General features: G+C 37.9%; 1 protein-coding gene across 13 annotated transcripts in view; it reads left to right on the top strand.

The window, feature by feature from the left end:
* The window catches only part of SETD5 (SET domain containing 5), a 64,626-nt gene that overhangs the window by 10,939 nt on the left and 30,214 nt on the right, over window positions 1-23,473 (top strand). For 7 of the 13 annotated variants that reach the window (XM_060684250.2, XM_087883818.1, XM_060684253.2 and 4 more), the window contains exons 2-6: window positions 12,794-12,968; window positions 15,178-15,283; window positions 16,090-16,301; window positions 17,090-17,148; window positions 17,372-17,559. In XM_060684250.2, the coding sequence (XP_060540233.1) occupies window positions 12,898-12,968; window positions 15,178-15,283; window positions 16,090-16,301; window positions 17,090-17,148; window positions 17,372-17,559 (636 nt within the window). In that variant the 5' untranslated portion in view covers window positions 12,794-12,897. Of the gene's footprint in view, window positions 1-12,793; window positions 12,969-15,177; window positions 15,284-16,089; window positions 16,302-17,089; window positions 17,149-17,371; window positions 17,560-21,649; window positions 21,717-23,473 lie in introns of all 13 variants that reach the window. The other 6 variants (XM_087883822.1, XM_087883820.1, XM_087883824.1 and 3 more) reach the window with 3 other exon arrangements.

The raw sequence follows: 23,473 nt of genomic DNA, 5'->3' as shown, positions 1-23,473 counted from the left end.
ATCTCTCATGTTCCCTTTTATGGTGCTTTGATTATACTGTGTCAGTTCCTCCAGAGCTATAGCCATTCTTCACTCTTTAGCTCCAAATTCTGAGAATTAACTTTTCTTACATACATAAGATCTGCTAGCTGTTTAGCCACATACCACCTATTCTCTTTTTCATATAAACTTCAGCTATCAGTATCTTACAGTCCTTTTGTTTATTGTTTCATTAATTATCCCATTTTCTGTTTTCATTAATCATAAATTTTTCAAAGCAGATTGCATTTAGAAATTCTGTAAAGTACATGTCTTGAAACTAGGCCCATTCCACTTCATTTTTATTGTAGATAAATTACTGCTGACTTTTGAGAGGACAAAGAAGCCACATCAAAACATGGCAGTTTTGCAGATGATCCAATTGCTGTTGCATATGATTAATCACTAAATATTTTAATGTTCTGTAGTGAAATATTTTCAAAGCATTACTCTAATAACTAATACAAACATAATTCAGTTATTCTTTTCAATTTAAGTTCAGAAGTCTGAATCGCAATAATCCAGAACCTGGACTATCTAAAATTGCATTGGTGATACTTTTCCAAATCACTTTTTATGAGGATAATGTCTATTAATGATATAATTCCCAGATATTAACATATTTATAAAAATCTGATTGAAAGGAAGAAGTGATATACAATTCTAATATTTAAGGGATAAAAGTGATGTATAGTATTTGATGCTTTAGCAGCACAGAAGATTTGTCTCTTGTTTATAATTCTAGCCCTAATGTAGCTTTTGGCTCCATCCAGACTTCTGGAAGTTGTACCGTATAGATTAGGGGTCCCCAACCCCTGGTCCATCATCAACCAACACTGGGCTGCGACATGCCAGAAACCGGGCCATGCAAACAACCGAAAGCCCATCTGTGGGATGCAGGCAGCCTGCGAAACCATGTCCCTTCTGGTCCGCAGAAAAACCTCTCCACGGAACCAGACCCTGGTGCCTAAAAGGTGTTGAGGACCACTGCAGTAGATGTTACTTTATGCTCTTCAACATACATAGACATTGTTGAAGGAAGCGGATAATGATTAACAGCTATTAACCTTGATGGTAGTGCAACCATCTCGGAAGGTCATTTTCCAGGAGACTTGTGGGCTTGCTTGTGCAGTTGGTTGGCCACTGTGAGAACAAGACTAGATGATGCAGGGCTCTGATAGTTTAGTAATGGCAACATCTGGAGAATCAGATTCCCCATCATCTCAGCTTGGGTTCACTACAGGGAAGTTTTCTTGTATAACCCCTTGTATTTTTAAAGAAATGGTTTTTATTTGGATAGGTATATTTGTTCCATGCCTTCCAAACCTTTGTTTAAAAAGCCTTTGAAAATTTGTTTCAAAATGTTTTCAATTGCTTATATAGTAAGTAATTGCATTGTTGTATTAATCACATACAAACATCATCACTGCTTAAAACTTACCTAAAAGAAGAAGTTCTTATTATTTCAAAGCAAAATTCAATGAAATAGAAAAGAGCAAAATCTTTCAAATGGATGATTTGCAATTATCTAAGCTCATACAAAGCACCTCTTTTTGAATTGTTGAAATAGCCCTCTCATGTCATTTGCAAAGCTTATGTGATTATTTTAGAAGTAGCTGACTTTGCATGCATGTGTGTGCACATCCCTTCTATTAAACTTTCAAATAGTTTTGACCAGAATGTAATGCTTAGACGTTGATTCATCAACAACATAATCTCCATTCAACTCCACGAAGAATGGAAACCAAGCTATCTGGTGAGAGAAAGTGTTCATATCATTAAAACAAATGCTAGGCACACAATAAGAGTGACCCTGAAGAAAATTTCCCAAGAGCTAAGCATTTAATTTTGTTTTACATCACCACCTCCTTGCTGTCACTTCCTCTCTGACTAGAGACATAAGTCTAGTCTTTCTAGGTGTACTGGACAGTCTCAGCAAGTGACATCTGGCTGTGGCTGGCTTCTGAAGCTAAGCATGGTCTCCTTGGTTAGTACAGGCATTGAGAGATCCTGGTTCTTAGTACGCCGTCAGCCACACAAGGTCACCTAGTACCTATGGCCAGACGTGTTCTCTCTCTCTCTCTCCAAATTACCTCCTAGAGCTTTTGTGAGAAAAAAACAGGAGGGTGGGGATGCAGTAAGCTGACTTTGAGAACCAGGCACCACTATATGTATACGCAATATCAACATAAAGTCTTTGAAAGGCATGTGAGACCAGGGCAAGTAATGTGGGAGACTAAGGTTAATAAGTACGTGTGTTTGGTCATGCTTTTTCTTGCCTCTGCAATCTGCAGAATATAAACCCATCAGTCTGGCCAAGCTAAAGGAATGCTCATAGCTAACTTTTTATGAAGAACGAGGGTTAAAACCAGCCTTATAATGGAAGCAGGGGCTGAACTTTACATATGGAGTAGTTGCTACTGCTCCATAATTGCAGCACTGTGTCGTGTTGCTATGGTTCCCAATGCCTGTGTCTCTGCATGATTTCCGAGAATGGGGGCAAGGCAGCCAGTCACAGCAGCGCCGCTGTGTACGTGTTTAGGGAGATTTGTGCTGGCAGGGAAGTGATTAAAGAGAACCAGCGATTGGGTATTTCCCACCCCGAATTGCCCCGAATCGACAGTATTCCTTTCCTTCGGGAGGTGGAAAACAATTTTAAGACGGGATAAATTTTCTACTTCCCCTCCTCCCTCTGTGGTCTTCCCTCAGTCACGGCTTGATGACATGAAATGTGGGATTCCGTCCTCTACCAAATGTTGGGGTGGGGTAATGTGGGGAAGGGAGGGTGCTGCTTTTCGATTGGCTCAGGCATGTTGTCATCAGAGATTCTTTGGCTGACTTGCCATCTGCATCGGCTGTGAATTCTTCTCTCTGGCGCAGACCTTGTTCCTCGGGATTGCATCATCCCTGGGAGAGCAGCCAGGGTCCGGAGCACTGTACAAAGGCTCCACGAAGCAGATGCGGCCTGTTCTGCCACTGAAGCAGGCCCTCCTCCTTCCTGCTCCTCCTTCCCACAGGACTTCGGAAAGAGACCTCACTCTTGAGAGACTCTCAAGTGGGTCAGATGCTCTTTGGACTTCAAATCCCAGCTGCTTCCTGTACACCTGGCTGATGCAATGTCTGCCTTTGAAATCCCTGTTGGAATTTATTCCGGAGCTGTTTTGTTTGCCTTTTCTGGGAGTGGCCAAGCAACCAGTATGCCTGTCACATGATGTCCTTGAATGTGAAAAATCCAAAGCCAGACTAATAGATGCAGAGCCTTTTCCTTTCCCATCCAGCAACCAGTCAGTCCTGTAGAGGACATAGAATATGTGTTTACATTATGGTGGGTGGCATTGTATCTAATGATTTGCTATGACCAGCATAAGGAACTCTTGTGGTGCTAATAAGAACTTAGCTTTCAGTCTAGGCTTACTGCAGCATTTCCGTATAGCCCAGGCTATTGCATGGTTTTTATCTCAAAATTCATTTTATGTTGCTGATTTTTAAGGAATTCATATTTGCAAAAGCAATAGTAAAGCATTTAGTACATTTCTTGCTTTTAGCCTCATGCATTTTTCTCTGTAGTAGAATGTATTATACAAAAAGCAACATATTTCAGTGTTTTCCTTAATCATATTTGGATTAATTTTTTTAAAAAAATAATGTTAAAATAATTGTGATGATACTCAATAATAATTTGTGACTTTTATTCCTTGGGAAAATTAGTAGTAATCTTGCCAGACAAAATGGACAAATTGTTGACTCCTGATGCCAGCCAAGCTACATGGTCCATTACTCAGAATCCAGTGGTTTATGAAAGCCTTTTATTCATGTTTCAGATGGAATGTTTACAATTTAACTATTAGTTTTCATTTTATAAATGCCACAAAACATGCAGAATCTCTAAATATTTTAACATTAGACATGAAAAAGCAAAGTAAAACACCCAATAGATTAACCAATACCATTCTTAGTCTGGATATGATTTTTTTTAAGGAAATTAATCATATTTTTCAGTTCTGATACAGTTGTAGATGATACTGTAGAATAAATACAGTACTGTGAATTAGTTACGGTCCTCAAGCATCCAAAATATTTTCAGCTCAGTCTTTAATATTTAAGTCTCTCAGTCCTTTTTCTAGGTTCATCTAAACATGGTCTATTTTTTTTGTCTCCTGGTTTATAGTCAACCCTAGTTTGTTTAATTCCTTTATTGGCAAAAAATCTTGAATAGCTATACAATTATGAATGAATTGTAAAGTTGTGATTGCCAGATATCTACCTCAGACCCATAGTGTCATTGCCCTATGTATTCCAAATTTAAAACATTTTTGAAAGTTAATATTAATTTTGTGCATATGGTTTAGTACATATGAGGACAGATGTTGCATAATGTGGGAACAGCTAGTTTTGCAGCTAATACCTATATGTTAAAAACAGATTCTAACTTAGGTTTCAGTTATAAAAAATAAGGACATGTGGCATTTATTTCTGCATTGCAAAAGACCCATGTTCATGTCCCTGAGAGGTGTGTAAGAAGTTTGTTAGTTAGAGCTAAAAAATATGAATAGCATCAGAATTCATAAAAGTTCAAGTCATTACAGGATTAGATACAGATAGTCCTCGATTTACGACCACAATGGAGTCCAAAATATCTTGCTAAGCAAGACAGTTGTTAAGTGAGTTTTGCCCCATTTTATGATCGTTCGTGCCACAGTTATTAAGAAAATCACTGCAGTTGTTAAGTTAGTAACACAATTAAGTGAATCTGGCTTCCCCATTGAGTTGGCTTGTCAGAAAGTTGCAAAATTTAGTCACATGACTGGGACACTGTAACAATCATAAATATAAATATGTATGAGCGAGTTCCCAAGCATCTGAATTTTGATCATGTGACCATAGGGATGCTGCAATGTTGTAATGTGAAAAAATGGTCACAAGTCGGTGCCATTGTAACTTCGGTCACTAAACTGTTGTAAAGACTACCTGTATATGGACTGTTCTTTGCTCCGTATTGTTAAAAGTTGGTTGAACATGTCTTCGATTTAGTCTGAGCCAGGGTGGATTTGATTTAAATCGAGTTGATTTAAATCACAATTTAAATCATGATTTAAATCACTAGTAAAAAGGCTTGATTTAAATCAACTCGATTTAAATCATAATTTTTAAAGAGCAACTGTCATCTCTGCTACTCCTTTGACCCACTGTTGACTCACCGATAGTCCCAGTGTTGCAGAATATACAGCCTCATGCTACATAACTAAGCTCCATTTCATGCTGAATAAACTAAATTATTTATGTATCTTAAATAGAAAACTATCTTACGATAGATTTTTACCCCAAAAGTTTTTTATTAAAATAAATTCGATAAAAATCAAAAAAATCCGATTTAAATAAAAAAAATCCAATTTAAATAAAAAAAATCTGATTTTTTTTTGGATTTTTTAAAAAAAATCATTGATTTTTATCCACCCTGGTCTGAGCTGTGTCTAAAATTGCTAGTTGCTCTAATTTTCATTCTCATTAAATTTAGTGTGTGGGCTGGTGACTTTGGGCCAGTCACTTTCACAATCCAACTCACCTAAGGTGGTTGTTGTGAGGACAATAGAAGGAGGAACATTAGGTATGTTTGCACCTTGACTTATTTCTTGTTCTATTCCTGAATAATGAAGGTGGGATACAAATAAATAAATACAGTATGGTTTCTCTTTTGTTCACTGACGCAGAATTCATTATTTTGATTTTTTTTCTTGCTTTTTTCTCAGTCTTGCTGTCTTGTGTGCTTCCATACAATTTTCAGTATCACATTTCAGAAATGATTTGACAAACAATCTAAAGCTTATGTCCAAATAACTGTTTCTTCTATTGATTTTGCAGAACTATCAGAACTGCAAAACCTTGAAGAAAATCACTGCTTACAGAACCAGTTATGTTTCTGTCTTTTTTCATTATTATTATGCAGAATATGTTTACACAATTATCACTAGACTTGAAAGTTGGACAACTTCTTCAAATTTCTCTTCAATTATTGCACAAATTTTTTCAAATTGATGAGGCTTTCCTCATATATGCAAATAGAGAGCAGTGATTTCTCTGCAGAGTTCTACATCTCTTCAAACCTCTGGAAGATACCCCAACTCTCAGGAGCAAATTCTTGAGACCCTGCAAGGGACTGAAAGAAACAAAGAGTAGAGAAGTAGAGCCCTGTTGAAGGAGTAAGTTTCCCTTTGTAGTATATTAGTTTCCTAACATATTGGAGACAGTTATTAAAGCTGTTTACTATAAATCCTTACTCTCAAATAAACAAACGTCAGTGAAAGATCAACCCACCTCACACGGTACATTTTTTCTGGGATCCCCTCCCCCCCCCCCCCCCACACACACATTCAACCAGACTGTCATCCCATAACTTTAAGCCATTATCCCCTGTCTTCTCTCTGGATGATATAGAACAAATCATGACCCAACTCTTTTCATAAGACTTTATCTCTTTTCCCGAATCATCTTCATTGCACTGTTCTGAGCTTGTGTCAAGGTGACTGAAGTCCGTGGTATCCAGAAGTGAGCATAACACTAGAAATGGAATCTGACTAACACAGGGTCCCAGAACTATTAGCACAGTGCAGATGCTTGGAAGGAGGTGTTGTAGAGTGAATGGGAACTCGCATGAAGCATCATTTTTGGGGTTAAGACAGCCCCATCTTTTTCCCAGGATCAGGGAAATCTGCTCTCAGCTGACTCTCCATGTACATGCATAACACAGCTGCCTTGCTTTGTTAACTCCACCCCCCCATCCTTATGTTAATAAACCTAAAATGAATGTTGCCGCTTTTTATGCAAATTTATCATAGATGGTGGTTTTCAGTCTACTCGTAAATAATGCCTATTTCAAGAAGAACCATATTTTAAAAGAACCATTGACAACCAGGTATCCAACATCATGTACCTGTTGATTGAACCCATGTTTTCTCAGAGAAGAATTTTACATTTGAATTGAAATTCGCATTGATACATATTTGTCTGCAGATTACTTCTCTCTGAAAGTCTTTCTATATAGTTATAGAGATCTTTGTATCTAATCAGATGCATTGGGTGGAGCAATTTAGGAAACATAGCAATGAAACATGACATGGAAAAATATTCACTTGTGATTCTAAATTCTGAAGCAGATCAATCCTTGAACATTTCTCCATCTTAAATTAACTTCCAACAAGCTGAGAATATTATGCATTAGTGATTTGTCTATAGTAAATATTTTGCAGAACATGGGTAGAGCCGCGGTGGCGCAGTGGTTAGAATGTAGTACTGCAGGCTACTTCTGCTGACTGCCGGCTGCCTGCAATTTGGCAGTTCAAATCTAACCAGGCTCAAGGTTGACTCAGCCTTCCATCCTTCCGAGGTTGGTAAAATGAGGACCCAGATTATTGGGGGCAATATGCTGACTCTGTAAACCGCTTAGAGAGGGCTGTAAGCATTGTGAAGCGGTATATAAGTCTATGTGCTATTGCTAGTTTACTTGAGTAGACTGCCATGTATTTTTAAGTAGACTACTGGTATTTTTAATATATACCTGCATAGTAACTATGCTGTGTGTACCTGTCCTTATAAGCACAATATTCTGAGATTCTAAATAATTAAACATACATTCTTTAAAAATATCTACAAGTTTCAACAAATCATTTATCTTTGCTGAAACATTCAAGATTAATATAATTTTAAAATATATAACATCCTTGTATTCTTGGTGAGCAGACCATAATATTGAGCTAAATAATGCAGTGAAAATATAGTAATATCAGATTTCTCCCATCTAAAAAGATAATTGTTTCTATTGGATCATACATTTAAAATCATAAGGCTCCCAAGTGCTAGGTTTTTTTTAAAAAAAAATCAAACTGTAAGAGAATTGAAAAAGTAAGCAGATAATTTGCATTGATTATGCTAAGTAGGTGTAAAAAATATCCATAGTTCTTCACAATGTGTTTTAGGGGTAGGTTACAAATGAACCTGCAGATGTTTTGGATTCCAATCCCTATGAAGTCCAGTTTATTAATCCAAGATGATGGCAGCTGTCGCTCTGCAATATATTAAAAGATTTGACATCCGTAATATAAATTAGGATCAAATTGTATGAGGAAAAGAAATTAAATTCCAGTCTTTAGTTTTAAAGTGAGAAACACCACAGATTTAAATTCTCTTCCAATGCTACATCATTTTTCTGATTAGTTTTACTGCTTTAGTATTTAAATACTCTATAATATTTTAGACTTTTTAGTTATTTGTTGATATTGAACTAGGCCTCCAATTTCTGCACAAATTATGAATGTATAAACCACTTCTGGTTGTATGACATTTATATCAAGGCTTTCTCCCATTTAGTTTTTACTTTATGCCACATCAACAAAATTCCCATGGACCAAATGTTCAGTTTGGGGGTGAAAATATATCATGGTATTCTTATAAAGATGTATGAAGAAGAGAAATGCTGTGTAATTAGCAAAGGGAATATCTAGACGAGGAGAAAATAGAGAAAAAAAATATTCATTTGCACAGTGCATACAAGAAATTCTGAGTGAAAGTAAGGACACGAAAACAGGAAGCATGCTGAGGCATGGATAGGGAAAAATCCTTGCATAAGATTTAGAGACAAAAACTAGAAATTGTTTACTTGAAGGATTTTGAAGAGTGACATCATAATTTTAAGGGGGAAAAAAGAAAAGGGTAGATAATAAAGTCTGGTTCAAGCTGTGAAAGAGGTAGTGTATGACTTGTGGCTACCATTCTCTCACTGTCATAATCTTCCCCAAATTTCTTTGAATATATGATAATTTAGAATAGCATGAAAAAATTATATCATCTTTATCAATTCTTTCAGTTGATTATAAAAATGGATTTGAACCATTAGTTGATTCGGCCACAACTACTATTAGCTAACCAAATGCCCAAAATAGGAATAATATCTGCTTAAAAAACACTAAAGATGAATTAACTACAATGAAACTTGGTTTTATGATAGTATTTCATCAACTGAATAAGCACAAAGTAATAATAGTCTGAGAGGCCCAGTTCATCCCTAAAATGTACTAGTGGGAGTTTTTGTGGGTTATAGAATAAAAAATTGCATCTTCAGCTTAATATTTTCCAGATGTGTCTACCAGCCTCAAATATTGTTAGTGGAAGTGGCCTAGATCTAGTAAGTATGCCAATATGAGGCATCTGAATGTTATATTTTTTTTAAAAAAAGTTCTCCAGATGTTGAACATGATGTGGAAATTAGGATGATGGCTTTTTGACTTCTAAATATTTCCAAATAATTCTGTGATTTTGTAAACTGCCTTGGTTTAATTTTACTGCAGAAAGATGCATAACACTTGAAAAATAAAATAAGTAATCAGTTATTTTACACGATAGCATTGAATACTTGGATATTAGCTGAAAAAATGTCAAGGAAGAGTTTCTTTTGAATGTATTACACATTTGCGTTTCATTAATTCATGTTCGATAACTTAATGGGCTTAATCTACCAACTAATATTAATTAGCCTTAAAAACCTAAGAAGGGAATGGGAACATCCAAGAAATCCCAAGCCTGCCTGCGGAATTGGGAAGTTGAAAAAACGCTCAGAAGTAGATAAATCACTTCCATATTATTGCCAAGAAAGCTTATACACATCTTTGAAATCACAAACTCAGCACAAAAATATTCAAAAAATACATGACATATCACCCAGTGGCTTTTCATGACAACATCTTTTGGATGGACTCAGTTCTTCCTTTCATGAGAAAGTAAATTGCCATGTGGTAAGACCTGTGTCTTTATGATGATTCATGCTTCACGTAGACTTTAAGATTTCTCTCTACATCAAATTATGTTAGTTGCCAAGCCCTCTGCATTACAGGACTTTTGCAGATAATGGCAAGTGATGAAATGAGATCGGTGTTGGAAATTGTACATAGATCAACATTTTTTTTCTTTTCCCAAGTCATTTTGTTGTTGATCAGGAGAAAATACATCAGGATCCATTTCCAATTCTGGGCCTTGTGATTGGCAGCCTAGAGTTTTTAAAGGAAATATGCCCTTTTCGGTCTTTTTTTTTTTTTTTTTTAAGATGGATGTTATCACCCTTTGTTGGACATTAAACATTTCTAAGGAACGTAGTGCTTTGTGCTTAATGTATTATGTAGGCACGAGAGAATACTAATGACTGGGCATCCTTCTGTTGTCCTGTCTGGGGCTCAATCTGTGCTAAAAGCCCAGCCCCCTTCTTTTTGAGAATTCAGAGATACAGCTTGTGGGATTCTGCAAAAGGGATTAATCCCCCACAGAGCAGCTCTTTTGGTTTGAACTCAGACTATTCTAGGCAAAGGGGCACCCAGCTTCATTGTCTTATTGTTTTTATACACAAAACACTTCAGCCAGCTCTTCGCCTTGCCCCCCAATGGAGAATAAAGGTTGAAACAAAGATCATGCTATTCTGTTGGTTTTACATCTTGAACACTGTGGCAGCTTTAGGTTTGATATTTGTTTACCTGGTTAATGGAAAGTCCGTTTATATAGGCCATTTCTGTTCAGAACATATTAATGCTACCTTTTTCTATACAAATCAATTGCCTATACATCCCCAGCCTGGCTTAAACTGCTATCCATGCTATTGTATAATTTGATTTTGCAGTGTAGGTAAAGCTTTCTGCTAATTTCCAGTTGGGCTATGCCAGTCAGTCTAATACTGAATATTTCAAAGATATCTTCTGCAGCATTCTATCTACAAGAGCCAGAAAATGCTGTTGATATTTACTTACCAAGACCTCTTTTGTTTTTCTCTCCTTTATCCTTTGTGTCATTTGTATTGTCTGAGCCTTCCTTCATGCAGAGTTCATGTTATTTTTGATGATGGGTTTAATAGTAGATTATTGGAATTCCAGATTGACCAGGGATGTAGATTGATTCAACTCTCATTTCTTTCAAAAGTCCCTATGATACAATAGTATACATTTCATTTGTTTCCGAAGTGTGAACTTGATGTCCTTCTTTCCTTTCATGAATTTAGTTGATAATTTCTGGATGATAACAGCAGGCCTTTGTATCGGGTAGTAGCCAATTCTCTGTAGGACTGCAAAGATACCTTTTGAGAACACCATATTTGGGCTGTTTGCCAAATCTTGAAGGAAATGTTTAATTAGGGTTTTCACACACATGAGGTAGCATTATTCTCTGAGTACTAGTATAGTTCACGTTTACAATTTTAGTGATGTACAGAGAGCTTTCAGAAAGAATCTTCACCCTTACCTGCTTTTCTCATGTAAACGTGTACATATTTACAAATACACCTCTAATGCCCCACTTAAATGCTTCCTTTTCAGAAATATGAACAGTATCTAATGTAGCCCCTGAGCATGGGTGTTCCTTTTATGGCTGCAGATAGCTCTCAACTGTGCAGAAATGTCCTGAAGGGAATTCCCAGCCCTCTTAGCAGGCTGATGTGATCTTATGTCTCCACCCTCACTGAGAAGAGAACAAATAACAGCCTTTTCTAGGCTGACCTATCAGATAAGAGATACTGTGTCTGACGTGTCTTGCTTGCTGAGAAATGGGATGTGTTTGAAGTTCCAGCTTTCAACATTTATCTCAGGAATCATTAAAGAATTCAGAGCCCGACTTCTTGTGCAAATGGCTGAACAGAGCTGGAAGGAAATGCTGTCATCTATTCTAGGACAGAAGAGAAATACAATTTCTGTTGCTCATATCACACGTTAGCCTTGCGTATTGGCAGATAGTAGAGATAGGGAAATACTTGAAAGGCTATTTGGAAGGGTAGAAATTGTGCCTTATGAACAAATTACTAAGTATTTGCACGATTATCTTAGAAAAAAAATATTAGCTTGACAAAACAAGTTGGGGCAATGCAGCCATTGTAATTTTCGAATCGGCAATATTAACAAATGACTCCAGTGCAACTGCTTTAATCCATGCATTCCTGTTGCCATTCTGGAATGAATCATTCCCACAAGCGTTCAGAGATCTGCTATAGCCATGCTAGTCCTTCCTAACAGGGTTCATGCTATAGTTGCACTTGAAAGGTAGAAAAAGATACCTCTCCTTTGCTTGTCCAGCCCTACCCCAGCTCTTTAGAGGCAGGTGCAGAGAGATTGAATTCATTTACTACCACTTGCAACATACTGTGTTCCTCTTTCGTACATATGCTTCTTTCTTCTCGATTGGCCTGTTGCAGGGCTTCTGCCCACATGGCTTTTTAAATACTTAGGTGTAAAATGTGCCTCTTAAATTTCATGCCATATTTGAATGCTGTGTATTTGTCGCTGCTTTTCTCAGCAGCATACATGAAAAATGGAAGGTACCGTAATTCCTTTCCTGATATCTGTTTCTGTGCATTTTTCCAATTGAAATAATTACATTTTTTCCTAACAATTATGCTGTGGAAATATATACCGTTGTCATTTTCACCTCGGGAGTGTTTCCTTCTCTTCCAACCCCGTGTTTGTAATTTTGTTCATACGGCTGACATTTGCAAGATAGGCCTTCAAGCTTTTTATTCTGCTCAGCATTCTCTTCTGAGGCATTTTGAAAATCTGGGTATGAAATTGGTGGCCATATTAGAGTGAAAATTATGTAAGCGTGATTGTCAGGCAAGAGACGACATGCCTCATTTGAAATTACTACTTCCTGTTTCACTCTCACTCTTCACTCAACTTCAGCATGATTTGCAGGATAAATCCTATGGCTGTGGCTGTGAAGAACACAAGTGCAGTGCATTGTTTCTTTTTTCCTTTGGCAGGTTTACCCATGTCCGTGACGTGTTGGCCGAGGCTTTGCGGCTGCTCCCCGCCCTTGGAGCTGCCAGTCACTACCCTTTGGACTCCGTGATCCCTGACAAACGTCATGAGCATTGCAATCCCTCTGGGAGTCACTACACCAGATACATCTTATTCAGATATGGCTGCTGGATCTGAGTAAGTGCTTCCTTGTCTGAAAATGTGGAGGGTATGGAATCAGAACTTGGTGTTCAGATCTTGGCTATTCTGGTGAGCCTGGGATAATAGAAAGCATTTAGCTTTGCAACAGATACTGCCTCGGTTTACAGGTTTATCCTATACAAGTTAGATCAAGATGAAACACCAAGGAGAAGCTGTTCTCCATCCTCCAAACTGCATTCAAGGAAAAGCACTTTGCTAGAATACTGCTTTCCCAAAGGTCTTTAATTCTCATTAATTCTCATCATTCTCTGAGCCCTGGCAGTACCCTGTTGCATGGGTGCTGCTGATACAAACTGCTGTATGATGTGGGTAAGGAGGATCTTTTAGGCATCTAAAGTTTGCCTATCTCAAACTGTTACGTGGATTTTCATCTTTTTAGTGTAGCGTTCTTTTCCTCTGGGAGGATTATCTAAGTGGCTTGCCAAGAACATCCTCTGGTAGCCACTGGTGGAGGAACCCAAATGAAGTGTCCATAGGAAAGAGGAGGGCCAAAAATGAGATGGATGTTCTCTCCCTCTCTCTCTCTCTCCCCTCCACCTCTCTCCCCCTCCCCCTCTCCCCCCCTCCCCGACTGAGGCAATTACTGATTGATGCTAGATTTAGCTCAGTCAGAGGTTGATTTAATACTGGTTGTTGTCGTTGTTGTCATAGGGGGCTTTTGCACACCGATTCATTTTATTTGCTGTGTTTTTCCTGGGCTGCTCAAGAGCATACGAGGTCACATTTCATGATAACTGCCAGTTGCAGTGGTTTTGCATCTTGTCATCTGGTATAACGAGGCCTGAGAAAGCCGTTCTCTATTTATACCTCCTATCCTTTTCCTTGGGAATATGGAGGTAAAAACAATGACAACTACAAATAGTGGTCACCATTGTTTTTACTCTCTGGCACTAAACTTCATATCCTTGTTGGTATAAGGTCCATCGGCCTATGGTTCTTCATTCTGCCATGATCCACTAATTATTTTCACTCAAATAAAAACAGGGTTTGGAAAACGGGACAAGTTACTTTAATTATTCTAGCCTAATGCCCGTGCCATTAGAAATATGAGTATAGATAAAACAGTAAAATAAAAGCCTGTAATTGGGTAAGTTCCTTCTGTCAGGTACGTCAGAGAGCCTCAGAACAAAGCATTGTATAGGATTTATCAATTGCTTTAAAGGCATATCTGCCTTGATTTACTAAAGCAATGATTACAGGTAAAAATAATGCTGAGATTTTGCAGAGGGACAGGATTGCAAGTAAACAACTGTGGTATAATTATAGCTCTCTTCTTCATAGAAATAGCTTTTGAAAACGTACTGTGGTTGCAGAAAGGACGTTTTCTGGACTTCACTCCCAATGTGTGCTTGCAGCATTGGCTCTTCTCCCTCTTCTTAGTCTTCTCTCTCTCTCTCTTCCTTTCCCATCCTCCATAGAGAGCAGCTTCTCCTTCTAGCTTCCAGCTTTGGCTTCCTCATCTAAAGCTTTTCCTGCTTCCTTTTCTGCAACAAGGACTCCCATAGCTTTTCACTAACCGCTAGTTTTGTACATTTTAAGTTGCTTCTTTCTGCCCTCTTGTGGTAGAAACCTGCTGTTTCTCTCCAGTGGTAGAGATTATAGGTATGCTGTTCCTCACATGATTGTGTGAGAAAGCTGGATACTCCACACATTGCAGATTTTACTAGATGAAATATTCAGGGGTCTATCCTTGTCAACTTCACTCAAATTTCTGTCACTGTATCTAGACGCATGTGCATTAAGGAGAAGCAATAAGAAGACTTTGCAGCCTGGAAGGAATATTCAGCTAAGTCAGAGGTTTATAAACTTTGTAACCTGACTGGATGCAGAGCTGTGATTACAAAATAAGTCGAGTAGATGAGAAAGGTTATAAATAATTCAAAATCCACCTTCCAATGCAATGTATAAGTAACTAACAAATAATTCAAAGATTGGTATGAGTACCTTTTTTGCTCCCATTGTTTCTTACTGAATACCAACTTTGAAACCATATGCCAGTCCTGAGCCTTTTCTCCCTTCCTTATGCCATAGCTTTCATGGGTTCTATCCCTCCTGTTCTCCCAAGGTGTGTCCATTCTTGGCTAGATGATGGTTTAGCATCATGAGAGCTCTGAGATCTGGCTAATTATGGGGAAAAAGACCCACTTCCTCTACTGATGGGTTCTGCTGTTGGCCCTTTTTGCAGCCCAGAGTCTGTCGAAGCTAGCCCAGCTGTTAGTGAGAAGAATGTGTATGCAAATCACGGCTACGGGGCCTCCCAGAGGCACAGCTACCGAGGGCTGCCTTATGCAGTGAGTACCTTCTCTGTTATCTGCAGTAGATTCGTACTTTATCAAGCCCATTTCTTTCCCTCCCAGCTTCAACATGACTGAGCTAGAGATCTTTTTGGAGGGCATTTGCAGTGTAGTTTTGGATTTTTTCCCCCAAAAATATATTTGTGGAAAGCTTATTGCAAACTGGCTTAGACGAAGAGGCATTTTTGTGGTTTTACTGAGAGAAAACTATAGGGGAATTTCTAGGAGCTGTTTTATTTATTTTTTTAAATGAAAATATTTATGTTTATGTGTATCATAAACCGTAATATTTTCAGAATCAGGAGGTTTGTATGACTTTGCAGGCTTCTTATGTTCAATTGTGCAAAATTCTTGCATCTTAATATGTACTCCTACTTGTATACCATCCTGATTCAGTTGATTTGTGGGCTTTTTCCTTTCCTAATGTGCTAGCTTTGTGTGTGTGCGTGTGTATGTGTGTGTTTGTGTGTATTTTTAACCAATCTTGAAGTTTCCCAAAGTCCAATTTTCTTTTTTTTTCCTCCCCCTTTTGCTTAAGTGCTTAGAAAATGTGTTCATTTTTCAGGAAATTCCTTGGGTTGAATAGAGGAAACAATTATTCACTTAGTTTTAGATTGAATCCCAGATTAAGTATATGATCCTTGTTATCATATATTTTGATCACCTTCCAAATCTCTCTGAGCTTCTTTAGGCTTTGCAATGCATTAGTAAAGCTTGTGGAATTTTGTAAACAGTTCCTTTTCTTTTTACTATTATCCTTCCCTGAAATTTAAAACAGCACTGATGCAAACATTTGTTTTTAGGATCATAATTATGGAGCTCCTCCTCCTCCGACCCCTCCTGCTTCTCCCCCTGTCCAGACCATCATCCCACGTGCAGAACTGAATGGCCTGCACTCTCATGATGAGGAGAATTCTGGTGACACAGAGAGCTCTTCAGAGGCAGAATCTATTCCTAGCTGGTGTCACTGCAGTCTCTCCCAAGATGGCTTCCTCATCAAGTGTGAAAAATGCAGGTAAGTTCTAGGTGTGTGGTAACCAACTCAATGAGAAATGTGAAGGAGGTTTCATGATTATATCTTGTGGACCATTCTCTTAATTTCCCATTGACTCAGCCTGTGATTCATTATTGTGGTATGGAGCAAAGGAACTAATTGGCAGCAAGTTAAAAAAAGAAAAAGAAAAGAAAAACAGAATTCCACAACACAGAGACAAAACAGCGCAAGTTAATTAGGTGAAATTTGCAAAAGATATTTCCTTGTTTCAGCCAGCCAGATATAATTGGTAAAGCAATCTCTCTTGGATTTCTGTGGTGTTAAAGACATTCTAGTTTACTATGGTGTTAGATATATTTTTCTAATCACATTTAGAGTTATAGTTGAAGAAGAGATTAGCATCACCAGAGATTCTCATATAGAAATGAAATTGGAGTCTCAGTTTCAGAGGGACACTTTGGAGTCTTTCTTACCCCTTCAGATTATCCATAGCCCAGAATATTTAAGTGTCATGTTTTCATACTCTTTAAGCTCTTTAAGAATGTCTTCTTTCTAGAACCAGAAGACAACATTCTTTGGGAGTATGGCAAGTGCGTTGGTTCCATAACGCATTAATGGTTGAAGACATGGCCTAGCATGTTGATATATAAAGTTCTAATAGCCATTCAAGGCGTGTAAGGTTTATGTAATTCTTCAAGATGAAGTCAGCTGGCATTCCACTGAAGATCCAAGTCACTGGAATCCACTTTCATTTTAGGCAGTGCTGCCATTGACAGTGCCAGTATCAGATATCTGTCTTTCTTTTGTAGGGGAATTGGCAGGGGGAAAGTAATCAGATTTCGTCGCCGGAAACAAGACAACGTGTCAGGTAAGTACAGTCTGTTTACTGCAAACAGATCACTGAGATTTATGAATCAGCATTTGTCCTGGTAGAAAGTAATTACTATGTCTCCTTCCCTGTAGTAATACAGTGCAAGTTGTTATCATGAAAGGCGTGCAGCGTGGCATCTCTTCTTTAAAGTCAAGCTGAAGAGCAGTGTGACAATTTCTCCAAATTATGAAAGTTGTCAGTGTGATATTTTCCTTTGTAGGTGGAGATAGCAGTGCAACAGAGAGCTGGGATGAGGAGCTCTCTCCCTCCACAGTGTTGTATACTGCTACACAACACACTCCTACGAGCATCACTCTGACAGTCAATCGAGTCTGTAGAACCAAACCTAAAAAGAGAAAAAGGAATACAGAGAGAGCTCGTACAGCACCAAAAGCTAAAAAAATCAAGGTATGTGAACAGAAATGGCTGTTGGAGTCTCAAGGCTTTTGCTAAGCAAGAGACTGGGAGTTTGGCTTAGATTTTTTTCCCCCATTCATCTTCCTCAAGTAACGCATAACCTTCCACTAAGGAGAAAGAAAAAATTCACAGGCGTTAGCTTTTAGGTTGGGCAGACTTTCTCCTCATGTGGACTAGTAGTAAACATTACAGAACAAATGTACAAGAAAGTCACTCTGTGTTTCATTTTGACTGGGGGCGGGGACCTCTTGCAGAGCTGTAAATGAGGGCAGGGGGTATAGCTTGCCCAGAAGGAAAATTTCTTCATAAAAAAGAAGCATAATTTAATATATTTTTTTAAAAAATAATAACTTGGCAAATGACTAATACGATTTTAGTCAATCAGTCAAAGGCATTGAGATTTAATGCTGAGTACTTTGCATATTTTTTTAATGTGTTACCAGTATCACGATGGAATATGGTTAAATAAAATGTTGATTTGTCTCATTTCAATTTGTTCCCTAGTTACACCCTCTGTTTACACCCTATTAAATTCTTTAGTTCAAAATTTCAGACTTTTGATCTCAATTTCCAAGGCTGAATACTATGGCTGATGTAGCAGGTACAAATTTTGAAAGTTTATTCTTTTGGGCCACAAGTTGCCTTATGGCATGATGGGCAGCACACAGATTTAATAAATAATAATGATTTGGAATTCAAATACAACTTTGTGGACATGCTGAGGAAGTTGTGGCTATGTGGGCGAGTGGATGGTTGGAATTACCCATTCATAAAATTACTGTCAGGATCACAGCATTATTTCATGATGGGTGCGGCCAGTCACATGCTCATTTCCCAGAATGGTAAACTTGGAAGTAAAAGTAGTTTGCCCAGCAATGACATAAAATGAGGCCTGTGTTACAAAACACAAAACCACACTCAAACTGGCCTAACACATGATTTAAATGTCTCTAAACATCTCTCAGAAATAATTATGGGCAGTAATAGAGGTGCCACAAAGCAGCAATTTGAAAGGAAAAGTAGTTTTGCAGAGATTAAGTGGAGGCTGAACAACCAATTTTAGGATATGCATTAATTTGGATTCTTGCACCAATCAGGGAGTTAAACTTAATGACCTCAGGGGTCTCTTAATATTGCCTTTATCGCTTGCAAAAGTGATGTTTGATGGAAATTGAAAAGTTTACTGGAAGATTGGGAAAAAGACCCTTCAGTGTTGGTTGTGTTGCATTACGTTGCGTTGCGTTGATATGTCCTTTCCATTCACAGTAGGTGCTAGAAAGCAAATATGTATATTTAATATGGCATTTTCACAGCAGGAGCACAGAAGAATGTAAAGTCATGAGTGTCTCAGCCTTGCGGTTTTAAACTTGCTTATAAGCTAATTATTGATAAATTCTTAGAGCACAAGTTATAGAAATGCTGCTGAGACTTTGCACAAATGAGTTATAATAACAACTGCTATCGTTGAAAGCATTTTAAATTTTGAAGTTAATCTCTGTAAGCTTAATTATTCAAGTCTGGAAATAAACAAAATAAGAAGTATCTTGGGATGCCTGGTGAGCGACTTACATTTGCACCAGCTCTGTAGTTACATGACAAATGTTTTTAACGTGTCCATGCAGACCTATCTAATTTGTGGCAAGAAATAAACACTCTTCCAGAGGGAATGTTTTTTTTTTTTTAATATCCTTATCCATTGTATTATTTCAGGGTGATTATCATGCTTTGTCATTAGAACAAAATGCCATTATATTTTTTATTTTAAGCACTCGTGCTTAAAAGCACTGAGCCATTTGGAGAGTTAACCTTATAAACTGGTTAATAATTGATTCTGTCCAGGTATTATGTACTATGCGCTCTGATGACTGTCTAGACCCAAAACCCATATTCTGGGTGGAGAACAGGAAAAAAACCCCAAGGATGTGATACATGGAAAACCAGGCTGGCTGCTGGCCAATCAGAAAAGAGTGCCCTGCTAGGTTGCTGCTAAGTGAACAGAGGGGCGATAAACACCAGCCTTGCCCTTCCCTCTTTCTCCTCAGCGGCTTGAGAGGCCCTTGGTTTGTTTCCTGTTCTTCCCCTCCATCACTGCAGTTCAACCACGGACCACCTGAAAACAGCCATTTTCTGAAAATAACTCTAGATTCAACACGGGTATTCTTAGACATGAGGATGTTCTGAAAGCTGCTGCTTTACAATACATTCTAACTACTTTTTTTTTCAGTTTAGAAAATGGGGGAGTCACTGCAACAGGCAGGTGACTCTGGAGATGCCTTTTGTATGTTGGTACCTATTAGAATTGTAGCTACAAAGTAAATAAATTGTTACTAGTTCTCTGTATTAACTACTACAATTTACTTTTAGTACATCAAGCAGCAGTTCATAGGCACTAGCTTTCGTTTAATTTGGGAGAAGCTATAGATCCTATGAAATATTTTGGTTCGGCTATTGCATTTTGCAAATGAGTTATCTGATTTAATTCAAATTTGTGTGTCAAGTCGGGATTGATTCTTAGCAACCACATGGATGGACCTCTTTCTGGATCATCTGTTCCCAATCTGGCCCTTCGGGTCTCCCAGAGATGCTTCAATCACCGTTGTCCTCAAGTTTTTCCACCTTGCTGCTGGTTTTTCTCTTTTTGAATTCCAAAGCATTGATATTTTTCTATCATTTCTATCTAACCTTTGCTTCCATAGAGCGCCAGAGGAAAAACCATTGTCTGCAGCACAATCCTGATCTTTGTAGGTATAGATATATCACAGCATCTGAATAGCTTTTTCAAAGGCTTCATTGTTAATATACCAATTTCTAGTCTGCAGCATACTTCTTGTCTGTTGGTTCCTTTATTGCTGATAGTGAATCCTAAAAAAAGAGAGTTATTCACCGTTTCACTTTCCTATTGCTATGCCTGTTATCAGTAGTAGTTTTCTTTATAGTTATTCTTAGTTTCATTTTTCATTGTGCTCCTTGACTTTCATTACTGGAGCTTGCAGTTCATTTGTATTTTCAGCTATCAGAACAGTGCTGTCAGCATGGTGCGTGGTGTTGTATTTCTTTTTCCAGTTTTAAAACCATGCTCATCTTCCAATTTCAGCTACTTTCAATATATATTCAGCATATAAGTTGCACAAATAGAGCTTACACTGTGATTTCACTCCTTCACTAACTTGGAGCCAGTCTGTTTTGCCGTGTTATGAGCTGTGACTTCCTGTCTTATGTATGGTTTTTTCATGAGGACAATGAAATCAGAATGCCTATAGGATGCCTGTCAACTTCACGTGCTCATGAAGACCTATCTATAATAGTCACAATCAGTTTGAATATCTAGGATCTCTTTTTTTCTGTAGGATTCTAAATTACATTAGCTAATCCTAATGTCCTAAGTATTATTTCGCTAGCGTATAAAATTAAATATATGATACTTTGGACACTAAATTAAGTTTCCTTTCTTTGGTATTGGTTGACTAACCTCATCCAATTTCCTAGCCAATGTGTGATTCTCCAGACGTGCTGGCATCATTTGGTTAAAACCTTTACGAGTTCTTCTGTTGCTTGCCAAATTTTTGTAAACATTCCATCAATTTCTATAGCCTTCTGACTGGTTATAATTCGAGTACTTCTCTCGACTAATAGTACTAGATCTTCTTGTAAATAGGGAATATTTTCTAAATCATTGAGGACATATCTATATAATTTCAATATATTCCATCCATCGTTGTTTTATTTTCTTAGAATCAGTTCCTATTGGTATCCTTTAACATACCAATTTTACATTAAAACGTCTTTCTGAGTTTGGAGAACTTTTAGAAAGCTTTTCTTATTTTTCCATACCTATTGCCATGTTCAATACATTTCCGGACGCCATTATAATACTGCTTTTTATTTCTTCTAACAGCTCCCTTGAAATTCTTTGTTAAATTTCTTCCTGAGATCTTTGTCTTTCTTCGTTCGTTCTGGCTTCTCTTCTCTTGGCAGTTTCCACCGTCTGTTCTGACACCCAGTTTGCTTTCTTCTGTTTCTTGGTCTTTGGCAGTCTCTTTTCACATTCATCCTTAACAGCTTCTTTGATTTCATTCCACAGTTCCTCTGGTTCCCTATCAATGAGATTCAGCACTTCAGAGTGATTCCTGATGTTCTTCTTGAAAATGGTGGGTATGTGCTCAAAATCCTATTGTGGAAAACTGGTTGGCTTTGTTCTTTTTCCCTAGCTTGGCTTGGAACCCTACAGTCTGTTCCACAGTCATCTCCTGGCCACATCTTTGCTATTAGAAGTGAGAATTCTTCTTCCACCTCTTTTTGTACCAATAACATGGTCAACATCATTTCTGTGTATTCCATCTGGTGATCTCAGTTTACACAGTTGTGGGTTTGATTGTTTTAAAACAGATCATTGGATTGACAGAAACAGTCATTGGGTAGTCATTTTCCTGCTTAACTTCTGTTTCCTAAGCCAGCATTTTTCTAACTGTTTTCCTGCTGTTTCCTAACAGCATTTTTTCCTCCTTACTACTTCCAATTTTGGCATTTGAGTCTCCAACCTTAAGAAACGTATCTTGTTTGCATGATTTTTACCAGATTGAACTCGGCCATAAAATCAACCTTCCTCCTCCTCTTTTTCTTCCAACAGTGGATGGAGCATAAACGTGGACCTTCATTATGTTGCAGGGTTGTCTGCAAATTTTGATTTATATTACATGGTCACTGACTCTGTTGTACCCAAATACTGCCTTTGCTGTATCCTTTCTATGAAAGCAGTGCCATTTTGTTTTCTTTGTTTCCATGTCCTGTATAGTAAGCAGTGTGATCTTCTGACTGAAAAATGTCTTAATTCCCGTCCATTGCGATTCAGTGGTTCCTGAGATGTGGATGTGCAATTGATTCATTTAATCTATCATTGGGTTGAGCTTTCTCATGTTCTTTCTGCTTCGTTTTCCCACTGTAATTCTGTCTTTGTGTCTTCAGATCTTTGTTTTTTGTTTTTTTGCTTTGCAACATTGACAGCAAGACGTCTCAAAAACTTGAATGTTTCCAGGACATAAAAACGGTTAGCATTCCAAAAGGTTTTCAGCCCTTCCTCAGTAGCATGTTGAATGCCAACAACCAAAGTCATCCAGCCCAATATTGTCAATCACTTTATCTTGTCTCTTCATGTGGCTTTCCTGTAAAACGTAGGAGTGGTATACCATTGCCTTCTTTTGAACAGTTAGAAATTACGTATTTGCCATTGTCACTTTAAATAATCATCTGCCTCCAGCATCTTTCTGTAGCTTTTTGCCCAATACAGATACTACCTCGACTTACAAAGTTCATTTAGTGACCATTCAAAGTTACAACGGTATTGAAAAAAGTGACTTATGACTGTTTTTGACATGACCGTTGTAGCATCCCCATGGTCATGTGATCAAAATTTGGACACTTGGTAAATGACCCACATTTATAACAGTTGCAGTGCCCCCCGATCACCTTTTGCAATCTTATTACAAGCAAAGTCGACGGGGAAGCCAAATTCATTCAACAACCATGTTACTAACTTAACAACTGCAGTGATTCACAACCGTGACAAGAAAGGTTGTAAAATGGGACAAAATTCACCTCACACATTGGTTGACCTTGGTGGGAATATATACCACTGGCATCTGCTTCTAGTGTTCTTCACTCATTTCTCCTAAGAATATCCCACGGCCACAGTGATGTAGCATAGCAGGACTTGAAGGAGGCTTCATAGGAATAATAGAGTGAAATGTGGGTAGTCCGGGATTTACATCAGTTCGTTTAGTGACCATTCGAAGTTACAGTGGTACTGAAAAAGGTTATGACAATTTTTCACACTTGGGACCATTGCAGCATCCCTATGGCCATGTGATTTACATTTGGATGTTTGACAGTGGGTTCGTATTTATGACGG

This window comes from Pantherophis guttatus, chromosome 2 (genome assembly GCF_059756535.1).
Source record: "Pantherophis guttatus breed Tessera chromosome 2, ASM5975653v1, whole genome shotgun sequence".
In the NCBI taxonomy this organism is placed as follows: domain Eukaryota; kingdom Metazoa; phylum Chordata; class Lepidosauria; order Squamata; family Colubridae; genus Pantherophis; species Pantherophis guttatus.
This window is presented reverse-complemented; position numbering and strand designations above follow the sequence as displayed.